This window comes from Sciurus vulgaris (assembly GCF_902686455.1).
Source record: "Sciurus vulgaris genome assembly, chromosome: 11".
NCBI lineage: Eukaryota > Metazoa > Chordata > Mammalia > Rodentia > Sciuridae > Sciurus > Sciurus vulgaris.
The window spans coordinates 16,004,706-16,016,755 of record NC_136472.1 but is presented as its reverse complement, the minus strand read 5'-3'; the positions used below and the strand labels follow the sequence as shown (position 1 = coordinate 16,016,755).

The window sequence follows — 12,050 nt, the reverse complement described above, 5'->3', positions numbered from 1 at the left end:
ATTCTATTATGCAAAATCTCTGGGTCGTACCAGGTAGCAAACTTCCTGCTATTGAATTTCTATCTCAATGTACAGCTGCAACTTGTTTTGGTTCCGTCCTGGAGAATCAGGGAATATTCTGCCATATTGCCTCTCTGGATTAGGGTATAAATCTATTGATTAGCAGTGGCTTGGGCATGGGCTTGTAGGGTTTCTCTTATTATCCCATCTCCTTTGATCTGCTCTCACTGACCAGAGTAATGAAAACCAAAGACAGAGAGGGACCCTGGGTAGAAAATTTGAAGATAATCCTGGGACCTTAAGAGCTATTGTTTATGGGTCTCTGACCCAGAGTGCTGCTTTTACTGTGATTATCTTGTTCCCATTCTCTGCTTCTTTCTTTCCCTCTGTCAATTAGTTTCTCATCATTTTTATCATCTCTGCTTCCTCATGCTTCATAGGTTTGTGGGGGTTTATCACCTTCAGATCTTTTAAAAAAGAAAAAAATGATTCCATGGTATCTTTGTTCAAATACTTTAAAAAGAGATATTTATCCAGCTCCCTTTTCTTTGAGGTTAGTACAGAAATTAAAACAATTGAAAGTGTGTAACCAGTCTCCATATTAACTGCCTGCTGTGTGCAAAGTACATTTATGTGACAAAAACAACTTTCATGCCTTTAGCCTAGGCTGTGGATGGTGTTGTCATGGTGACATCTTGTCTACACTTTCCATAACTCTTTTTGAAACTTTCTAGTGTAGACGTCTTGAATTGTCACTTAAATCTATTATTACATTCTAGGACTTAATAACTCCCTTAAGACAAGATTATCTATCCTTATTTAAACAAAAGTCTGTGATTTTTGTTATGGAAATTTAGAGGAATGGAATCAAGGCCTCAGGATATGCCTAAATAGGGGGTTGCCAAGGACTCTTTTTGCTAATTCCATCTCTGAATTATAAGATTATAAATATAATTTTCTTTGAGGCTCTTAAGAGATTCCTCTAAATGTTTTTTTTTTCTGGTTTTTCCCCAACAAACCTGTATAATTTTTAAAAATGTAGTTATGTTTATTTTTAAATACTGCATTTTGACACATTGTACACAAATGGAGTACAACTTTTCATTTCTCTGGTTGTACACAATGTAGAGTCACACCCTTCATGTAATCATACATGTACATAAGGTGATGTTTGTCTCATTCCACTCTTTCCTTCCCCCACCCCTACCTCTCCCCTCTTTTTCCTCTACACAATCCAAAGTTCTTCCATTATTCTCTTACCTTCCTCCCCCACCCCTGTTATGTATCATTATCCACTTATCAGATAAATCAATTGGCCTTTGATTTTTTGGGATTGGCTTATTTCATTTAGCATGATATTCTCCAACTCCATTTATTTATGTGCGATTTCCATAATTTTATTCTTCTTTATGGCTGACTACTATTCCATTGTGTATATATATATATCAGAGTTTCTTTATCCATTCATCTATTGAAGGGCATCTAGGATGGTTCCACAATGTAGCTATTGTGATTGAGCTGCTATAAACATTGATGTGGGGCCCAGGAGTCCCTTTTGTTTATTTCTTATGTGGGAAGGAGGCTGAATCCATCCAGCTGGCACCCAGGCTGGGTCTCTGACCTAGGCAGCTGGTAATGGACTGGTGACCATATGCTGGACTGTACTGCCACCCATGGCTAGCAGTCCTGGAGGAATGGAACCTGTGAGAAATGTCCCTGAGGTGAAAGCAGCAATACTTCTATCTGCTACTTTTGGGGAAGTCTTCAGCCTTTCCCTTTGGATTATGATCTTAGCTGTGGTTTGTATATTTTCTTTATAGTTTGTGGATGTTCACTTCTTTTCCTAACTTTCTGAGTGTTCCTTTCATGAAAGAAGTAAAACTTAGGTAAATGCTTACCCTAGCTTACAGAAATGATCCCGTTGTTCCCTTGGTTGTATGAATATAGTTCATTACATGCTTTTTTTTTTTTTTTTTTCAAATTGAAGTGTCTTTACATTCTTGGAGTAAAACTTATACAGTCATGATTGATAGTTTTTTTAATGTGCTGATAGATGTGGATTGTTAGAATTTTTAAATATTGCTTTATGCATATACAACAGAGGTATTGGTTTATAGTTTTATTTCTCTGATATTTTTGCCTAACGTTGGTATGAGGCTATGCTGACTTCACAGAATGAGAGAGGCAATGTTTCCTGTGTACTGATCCAGATGCAATGAAACCTGCATTTAAACAAAAAACATTTAAGAGTAAGATCAGCTTTATTTGTAATCACTGTTAATTTAATTGTAATCATAATAACTGCCCCTAAACTATGAAATGAATCTCGTAATGGAGATTATTCTCAGTAGAAGATACCACCACTGATATGGGTAACGTTGCAGATGGACCTCAAATATGTTACACTAAATGAATGAGCCACAGAATACATATTCTAGGAGTCCAGTAAAGGATTTTCTTGAAAAGGAAAATTAAGGAAAAATTAAATGATATTTACCAGGGGCAGAAGGTGGAAGACACAATTGATTGTAATGATTAAAAAAAATTATTATGGGTGATTGTGGCAGCAGTTAAATGAATATATATTTGAGGAAAAATTTAAAGCTCTATCCTAAAAAGAATGCATATTAGTCTTTCTATTATATATTAAAGATTGAAAATGAGAAATAACAGATCATACAAATGCGTGTGTGCATATTTAAAATATCCAGCTTAGTCCCACAGGTAGTTTAATTGCTTCTTTCCTTAAAAAGTGAGACACTTCCCTTGTGTGAGCACATCCCAAGAGAGCTCTGTGTATGCATCATTCCCTGCTGATATACACATGTATTCGTCTCTGAAGTCCAACATAAATAATTTCAGATGTTTATTTTAGAGGGAGAAGATAGCATGCAGTGTCCCTGTGGTCATCATTAATTCATCTGAATGTCATTATCTGTCAGTGCAGGTGGGTTTTCATCCAACCTAAAGTCTTGTTGTGAGTGCACAACTATGGCCAAGAAAAATACCTCAAGATTAAAAGTAAATTGATTTATTTTGAAATAATAACCACTAAGCTACTTGTGTTTAAGTTTTATTACTCACAAGCATACTACTGTAGATGATGTAGGAGATATGACATTATAATGTTTCCTTTATAAATAAGGAGGAGGTGAGACCTTTAAAGACACTGTTATGATTTGGATGTGAGGCGTCCCCCAAAAGCTCATGCAAGAAGGTTTAGAGGTGAAATGATTGGGTTAGAAGACCCTTAACCTAATCAGTGAATTAATCCCCTGAGGGGTTAATTGAATGATAACTGAAGGTGGGTAGGGTGGAGTTGGAGGAGGTGGGTCATTGGGGGTGCACTTTTGGGGTATGTGTTTTGTGTCTGGTAAGTGGAATCTCTCTGCTTCCAGATCATCATATGAGCCTCTTCTCTTCACCACACTCCTCAGCCATGATGTTCTGCATCACCTAGAGCCTCAAGGAATGGACACAGCCTTCTATGGACTCAGACTTCTGAAACCATAAGCACCCAAAATAAACTTTTCCTCTTCTACAATTATTCTGGTCGGGTCCTTTAGTCTCAGCAGTAAAAAAGCTGACTAAAACCGTTCCAGTAAGAAAGCATAGTAGATTCAGGACCCAAATTCATACTAGTCTTTCTTCCGTGTGTCCCTGTGTTAGAGATCTCAGAATATTTTGACCAATACCTGCCAGAGAGGTACTTCTGCAATGTGTGGTTCCATGGAAGAATTTCTGGTTTCAAACTCTCTGATCGGGACTGATGATCATTTGTTTTCCAAAACCAAAGTAAGCTTCTATAGTCAATATTCACTTTTGGTGAAAAGTGTCATCCATGGAAAACAGCTGAAACTTCTACGAGTTGTGTGAGCACAGAAGTTGGGGTTGTGACCGTTTTTCTAATATTCATGTTAAAAATATGAAAGAAACTCGGGAGGCAAGGAATGTACCTCAACATCATAAAGACTATGTCTGACGATCTCAAAGTGAATATCCGAGTGAATGGGCAAAACCAGAAAGCATTACTTCATAACCAGGAGAAGGCAAGGATGTCGACTCTCACCACTCCTATTCAATACAGTACTCAAACATTTAGCCCGAACAGTTCGGCAAGAGAAGGATATAAAAGGAATACAGTGGGAAAGGAGGAAGTCAAATTATCACTGTTGCTGGTGATATGCTTCTACACTTAGAAGATGAAAACAAGTAAACAAACAAAAACACCCACCAGAACTACTAGAAGTGAAAAAACAAATTGAGTAACATAGCAGAACACAAAAATCGGCATACAAAAATCAATAACTTTTCTATATATTCATTATATTTCTGCCAAAATAGACATCAGGAAAAAAAAATTCAAGTCACAGTAGCCTCAAAATAAAAAAAATAAATAAAAACTAGGAATAAAACTAACCAATGATATGAAAGACCTCTGCGATGAAAATTACAAAATACTGAAAACAGAAATACTCGTTGATGGAAAGACCTCCCAAGTTCTTGGATAGACAGAATTCATTTCATCAAAACGTGCACATTACCAAAAGCAATCTAGAGATTCAATGCAGTTCCCATCAAAATACCAATGGAATTTTTCACAGAGCTAGAAAAATAACAAAGACCTGAAATAGCCAAAGTAATTCAGAGCTGAAAGAGCTTTGTCAGTGGCACCTCAAAACCTGATCTTAGTCATGCTCCAGTGTTATACTGACCAAAACACCACGGTGCTGACATAACACACACACACTCACATATCAGTGGAAGAGAAGAGAAGACAGAGAGAGAGATATAGTTATCTGATCCTTGACAGGCGTGCCAAAAACATACGTTGGAGAAATGACAGCCTTTTTAATGAATTATGCTGGGAAAACCTGATATCCACGTCTGGAAGAAAGAAACTAGGTCCCTGCCTCTCACCCTGCACAAAAGTCAACTCCAAGTGGTTCAAAGACCAGAGAATTAAACCAGAAACGGCCAGTACTAGAAGTAAACAGGGTCAATACTCCAACTCACAGTCTTTTTGCTTTCCTTAATAAGACTCATAATAATAATAAAAAAAAAAAAAACAAGGATTACTAAATTGGATGGTATCAAGTTCAAAAGTTTCTGCAAAGCAAAGGGGCCAAGAGCTTGGAGAGAGAGCCTACAGAAGGAGGGAAAACCTTTGCTAAATACTCCTGTGACAGAGAATTAATATTCATACAATATAAAGGACACAACAAACTTAATACCAAACCCCCAAAATCCACTCAATAAATGGGCATAAAAACTAAACAGACATTTCTCAAAAGAAAAAATGTGAATAGTTAACAAAGACACTAAAAAAATTCAACATTCTTAGCCATCAGAGAAATGTAAATCCAATTGCTCTGAGACTTCACCTCACCCCAGGTAGAATGGCAATCATCAAGAAAATAAATAGTAAAAAATGGGGCAAGAATGTGAGAGAAAGGAGAGCTTATGCATTGTGGAGAGTCTGCAAATTAGTACAACTACTGTGGAATATGGAGATATTAAATACACTAGGAATGGAACTACCATATGACCAAGCTATTCCACTCCTTGGTATTGGTCCAAAAGAACTGAAATTGGGATGCTGTAGGGATATATGAATTCCAATGTCTATAGCACCATAATTTACACTAGCAAAATTATAGAACCAGTCTAGGTGCCCATTGAGAGATGAATGGATAAAGAAAATGTGGTGTATACACACACACACACACACACACACACACACACACACACACACACAATGGAGCTCTACTCAGTTGTAAAGAAGAATAAAATGATGTTATTTGCAGGTAAGTGTATGGAACTGGAGAATATTATGCTAAGTGAAATAAGTCAGACTCAGAAAGTCAAGGATTATGTGGAAGCTAGAAGGAAAAAAGAAATTTAAAAAATAGAAAAGAGAAAATAGAAGGGAGATCAGGAGGATATAATAGGGTTCCAGGTGAGGGAAGAAAGATGCCACAAGGGAACCAATTGGCAAAATTATGCTAAATGCATGTATAAATGTATCACAATGAGGCTCCACTTTTAAAGCACCAATCAAAAATGATATATATATAAATAAACAGAAGGAAGACCAGAAAAATAGAGGAAGAGAAATGGGGAGGTTAAGAGCGGAGGGGAAAAAGAAGTACAAGAAAATATAAGGGAGTAAATGATTTTATGGGCACATATGAATGTCACCATGAACCCCGTTACTATGTGTAAACATAATACACTAGTAAAAACAAAAGAGAGAAAGAACATACATTCAAAAGCTCCATATGGAAAGAAGAGGAGAAAATTATTAAAATATGAAACAGATAAAAATTTGCCAAATTGAAGTTCTCATATTGAAGAATGATAGCAATTTGGGGGAGAGTACATTTTTAAAGCTCTGTGTGGAGGAAATAGAAAAACAAGGAAAAGCACAATCTTTCTACAATGTAAGTACAATATACCTGATACCTTTCCTTCAGAAAGAAAAATAAATCAACAGTGGATTCATATCTTAAAAAAATGAAAGAAAATAAATACCAATCCATATTTTTATACCCAGATAAACTGCCAGTCAGATATGATTGCAAAATCACGACATCATTGTGAGATACGTATAAAACTTGACAGGTGGCTTACTAACCAGAGATGTGGCTGGACAGCGAAAGTGTTTCGGTGGGGTCAGTGTCCCAGGGACAAGTGCAACAGGGTTTAAAAATGTGCCTAAAAGATGAGAAATTGGGTGCTTTTGATTTTACTTCTCTCTGTCATGTACTACTGATTGCAGACAACAGAGAAATTAAGCGTCCCACCCGTGAGTGGAACATGCTCTTACAGCAAAATCTGAGCCTTAGGTCTATGAGAAGTGAATTCATCTTCCTGGCCAGCACATGGACAATGAGTGCTAAGAGCACCAACTGCACCTTCCTACTAATCTGACTTGCATATTGGAGCTGACTTATCAGTATTAAAGCAGATTCTAATCTCCACCTCTCTGGTATCACTGTCTTGACAGTTGACTGTAAACACAGGGGAAAAAAAAAAACACTCAAGAATTTGTTTTTCATTTCATTAAATTCGGTAGCCTGTGGATTAGTCACAATAAGTAATATAACGAAAAGAAAGAAAATGAAATGAATAAAAATTATAGACAACAAAATAAACCATTTAGAATGCTTTACAACCATCAATAACACATTAAATGTTAATGGATTCAACATGGTGCACATTAAGGAATGACAACTTACTGAAATTAAGGGAGAATAAACAGTTATAGGAAATGCATCTATGTGCAACTCAACATAAAAATATTCTATCCCTGCATGCAGGTTAATTGCCTCTTCACCAGATAAGTGTGATGAAGAGAAATGATTGCCCTCAAAAGGGAGAAGACTGTGTTTGTAAAAGTTGCTCCTGGTTGTATTCATTAGGCTCTGAAATCATGTCATAGTCCCACATGACATTATTTTAAAGAGAGAAAATTAATGAGAGCCCCTTTGGCCACCATTTAATCAAGTGAATGCTAACACTTCGATTACACACACTGGCATTTCCCTAGACAGTATTTTCGGTGATTCTGCAACAGAAGGCAGAAAAAAACATGCCAAAATAAAAATTGTGTTGCCTCATGCTGAAAGGATTATTACACTTTTACTAAAGTGTACTCAAGTATGTATGGACACACCTACTTGCTCTTAATAGACACAGCTCTCTGAAGTTATGGCAGAGAAAATTTTATCATTTCATTCTACGAATGAGGAAACTGTGCTCGGCAACAGGTAAATAAATTTCAAGGGCATAGAAAAGTCTACAGTACGTGCAAGAGCTAAGCCCAGCCTTCCTACATCCATTATAATGATCCTTCATCTCTTCCTGCCTCAGAGAACTTGCAAGATTTTTGACAAATATGTAAAAGAGAATATTTCCAATATCATCTACATGCCCTTCTGAGGATAAATTTCTGATTTCAGTCCCGCTGTTCAGGATTTCTTCTTCCTTCTTTTCCAAGAGCAAGGTAAGCTTCTATAATCAATAAGAACTTTCAATAAAATATATAATTAACATAGAAGCAAAGGATCAGTTACATCTTCAGAGAATTTTGAGATCAGATCTGCTTGTTTTAATATCTTTTTGAGACACTGACATAGTAGCAGCTGGGGATGTATCTCAATGGTAAAGTACTTGCCTAGCATCTGTAAGACCATGGGTTGAAGCCTCAGTAACATAATCCCCAGGATCACACACACACACACACACACACACACACACACACACACACACACAGAGAGAGAGAGAGAGAGAGAGAGAGAGAGAGAGAGCTATCTTGGGCTGGGGTCTAGAGAGCTTGCCTATTATGCAGTGCAGATATATATCACACTGAGATGGATCTGCCATTCAAATGCACATCACTTTAACCAGCAGAGAGGGTTCAGTGATATTCATGAAATGACATGTCATGTTGATTTCCCTAAGAAGAGAGCAAAAGCCTAGAATAGCTGATGCTCCGATTGAGCAGGAGGTGAACAACCCTGTTCTGCCCATCAGGTTGTCACTGAAGGGACAGCTCTCCTGGACCAGGTGCAGCAATACTTCCATTGACTCTGGATGAACCACGAGTCTACTTAGATCACTTCTCCATTTTCACTATCAGTTCCCCACAAACTTGCTTTTGCATTACTACTGCTCTAGAGAACCTGGCATTGCAGTGATTAAAGACACAGATTTTAGAAGAAGTTAGACATGGAATTGAATCTTGAATTAATCTCTAAGGAGTTATAGAATTTGAGGAAGGCATATGATCCTGTAAACCTCCCTTTTCTTAACAGTGAGGTTAGATATCTGACCATGTGCATGTGTAAATACTATCTCTCCTCCTATTCTCTGATATGTGTCTGTGTGTCTGTCTATCATCCATGAGACAAATTTGGCTCACCATCATTAAGTTTAAGCTGTTAATACCTTCAGATCTGATTTAGGAAAAACATCCATTTCAGACACATCATGTTGACAAAGTCATACTTTCATGCTCTTCTGTTTGTTGACTATTAATCTCTGAAGACATCTCAGCCTCAGCAATGTCTAAAACTGAAGATCCCTGCAAACCTTCATTTCTTTGAAGGCTGGATGTATGAGTATGTGTATGTGTAAATACTGTTTCTCCCCCAATCTCTGATATGTGTCTGTCGTCTGTGTGTCTTTATATCTGTCATTCATCATGAGACATAATTGGCTCACAATCAGTAAGTTTAAGCTATTAGCAGCTTCAAGAGATTTGATTTAGGAAAAGGTTCATGTCTAATATTTGATTGTAACAAATTAATACTTTTCTCTGTTCCTCTGGTTTTTCTTATACACAATCGCTAAGTTGGTTTCTAATCTGTGAAGACATCACAGCCTCAACCATGTCTACCTCTGGAGATGAGTTACCTACTATACATTGCATTCATGCCCAGTATACCAGCTTAATGATGGTCCCCCAAATATCTACATTTTTATTCCTGAAACCTATGGGTACGCTGTCTTACGTGGTAAAAAAGACTCTGCATAGTGATTAAAGTGAGCATTTGTGAAGGTGAGATTTTCTTGGGTCATCCACAGGGGCCAATGACAATATGTTACTAATCATAGAACCAAAAAAAATATATAAAATAGAAATAAAAATTGTAGCTCACATCATTAATGGGGGAATATATTGGATACCACAAATAATTTAATGTCCAGACATGTCAATTGGCATAAGGAGGGAAAAGCAGAAATATGAGAAATGAGATCAGGGAATAGATGAATAGAACCACAGACTATCATGTACTTCCCACACCAGAACTTTCCACCCTCAATTCCTGCTCTCTAACTGAGGATTCGCGGAAATGACAGTAAGAATGATTGTGACACAAAAAGGCATTCTTTCAACACCAGCTGAAATGCACTTTGCAAGGAAGTAATTTTTAAAAAGAGGACTTGAAGGTCCCAGCGTGCTCAAGCAGAATGGTTGATACAGACTCATCTGGGAAAGGACAGAGCATGCTGGAAGTTTCTTATCATGGAGATAATGATTACATGTAAATTAAATAAAAATAAAATCACTTCAAATTCATTAACATTTAGGTTCAGAACCATTCTGATTGGATTTAAGCCTTGGCCTGTCTGCTAATGCTTGTGTAATTGTGAGTTAATTCTTCAACCTTTTGGCTACCAAGTTATTTCATATAAATATTGGCATAATAGCTAATCAATCTAATGGTACCAATGAGAAGTGTAAAAGAATGCACACATATAAATCCTGACATAGGAGATAGAAGCATAGCTGTTAGACTCAAAGGTTCTTAGTTTTGACGTAGGCTTAGGTCAAACTTCTGACCTTGGTCAAATCATGTTCCCCTTCCAGTGACTCAGGTTGCTCAAAAACAAATTAACAGATTGGGAAGCCAATCTGTGCAGGCACTTACTCTTCAAAAGCAAATTATTGTCTAGATAAATCATCCACTAAATTGCACGGTCATGCCAACACGTTAGATCTAGAGAATACTGAAAATCATGATTGTTATAGTAAAGCAATGTTATCCTTTTCCATTTCTGTTCAACTGAGTTTTGCTCTCCAAAATCAAACTTTTCCTCTTTGCTGCACAGCACCTGGCAGTTCTAGACTAAGTGCCCTCCATGGGGAGTAACACGGAGGTGAGTGAGTTCATCCTGCTGGGACTGACCAGCGCCCCAGAGCTGCAGCTTCCCCTCTTCATCATGCTCACTCTCATCTACCTTGTCACCCTGGCTGGGAACCTGGGGATGATGACTTTGATCCTGCTGGACTCGTGGCTCCACACCCCCATGTACTTTTTCCTCAGCAACCTGTCTCTGGTGGACTTTTGTTCCTCCTCAGCTGTCACTCCCAAGGTCATGGCTGGGTTGCTTATGGAAGACGAGGTCATCTCCTACCATGCCTGTGCTGCTCAGATGTTCTTTTTTGCAGCCTTTGCCACCATAGAAAATTACCTCCTGACCTCAATGGCCGACGACCGCTACGTGCCAGTGTGCAAACCCCTGCGTTACTCCACCATCATGACGAGCACCCTGTGTGCCCGTCTGGCCCTAGGCTGCTATGCTATCGGTCTGGTGAATGCTTCTGTGCAAATCGGAGACACCTTCTGCCTCTCTTACTGTGTGTCCAAGGTGATCCATCACTTCTTCTGTGATATTCCAGCTGTCATGACTCTGATTTGCTCTGAAAAGCACATGGCTGAACTGATTCTTGTTCTCGTGTCAACCTTTAATGTCATTTTTGCACTTCTTGTTATCTCGATTTCTTACCTGTTCATATTTGCCACTGTTTTGAAGATGCACTCAGGTGAGGGTTACCGGAAGGCTCTGTCCACCTGTGCTTCTCACCTCATTGCAGTTTCCATCTTTCATGGGACTGTCACCATCATGTACTTACAGCCCAGCTCCAGCCACTCCATGGACACTGACAAGTTTGCCTCTCTGTTCTACACTGTGGTCATCCCCATGCTGAACCCTGTGGTCTACAGCCTAAGGAACAAGGAGGTCCAGAGTGCATGCAAGAAGGTGGTGAGAAGGCAAAATGTTCTCTAGGCTTAGTCCTTTAATGATGTACATCCCCTAGAATAGTATTCCATTCCTCTTAGAACAACTGCATGCAGTAATCCAAATGGTAAATGCCTTGTGGTCTATAGAAATTCAAATCATCTAATATTATTTCTTTAGTAAAGAACAATTCTTAGTATCCACAAATTTGAAGATATGATGATTATTTTAATGAAGTGTAGTGAAGTATATGTTTGTGTTTTCACACTAATCCAGGCACAAATAATCACTTCATCTTAATGAAATTTCATTCACTACCGGTTTATTTGGTATGATAAGCTTGTCCACATGGAAATTTCTAAATGATGAATATTTATGTTAGAATTACAAGGCAGAGGAGATTAAATAATTTTACCTTATCCTTTATGGCTTCCCAGGAAATCCACAAAGGTAGAAATAATATTAAATATAACTATCTCTGTTTGTGGATAACATGAACTTTAGTATGTAAATCATAA

General features: G+C 37.8%; 1 protein-coding gene across 1 annotated transcript in view; it reads left to right on the top strand.

Moving 5' to 3' along the window:
- LOC306638411 (uncharacterized protein) overlaps window positions 1-11,594 on the top strand; it is a gene marked incomplete at both ends in the record, with an annotated part of 32,318 nt that extends 20,724 nt beyond the window's left edge. The window contains 2 exon segments of the mRNA XM_079101704.1: window positions 10,643-11,554; window positions 11,557-11,594. Coding sequence (XP_078957830.1) covers window positions 10,643-11,554; window positions 11,557-11,594 — 950 coding nt within the window.
- Between the last annotated feature and the right edge of the window lie 456 nt (window positions 11,595-12,050).